At 58.2% G+C, this 306-nt stretch overlaps 1 protein-coding gene across 1 annotated transcript; it reads left to right on the top strand.

Moving 5' to 3' along the window:
• The first annotated feature begins 6 nt into the window (after positions 1–6).
• On the top strand, positions 7–227 carry LOC145718474 (histone H2B). Its single transcript, XM_081809977.1, has one exon. The coding sequence runs from the start codon at positions 9–11 to the stop codon at positions 201–203; it is 195 nt and encodes a 64-aa protein (XP_081666103.1). The 5' UTR covers positions 7–8; the 3' UTR covers positions 204–227.
• The last annotated feature ends 79 nt before the right edge of the window (positions 228–306 follow it).

Here is a 306-nt window from a genome sequence, read left to right as displayed (position 1 = left end):
TGGGCATCATGAACTCGTTCGTCAACGACATCTTCGAGCGCATCGCGGGCGAGGCGTCCCGCCTGGCGCATTACAACAAGCGCTCGACCATCACGTCCCGCGAGGTGCAGACGGCCGTGCGCCTGCTGCTGCCCGGGGAGCTGGCCAAGCACGCCGTGTCCGAGGGCACCAAGGCCGTCACCAAGTACACCAGCGCCAAATGAGCCCGCCTGCTGCAAAGGTATTGATCAGACACCCAAAGGCTTTTTTTGTTGTTGTTAAAGCCATCCACACTTTCCAAAGAGTGAGAGGCAAAAGCAAATGTTT

The sequence above is a fragment of the Leptonychotes weddellii genome, unplaced genomic scaffold (assembly GCF_054177405.1).
Source record: "Leptonychotes weddellii isolate Sample4059 unplaced genomic scaffold, ASM5417740v2 HiC_scaffold_162321, whole genome shotgun sequence".
NCBI lineage: Eukaryota > Metazoa > Chordata > Mammalia > Carnivora > Phocidae > Leptonychotes > Leptonychotes weddellii.
This window is presented reverse-complemented; position numbering and strand designations above follow the sequence as displayed.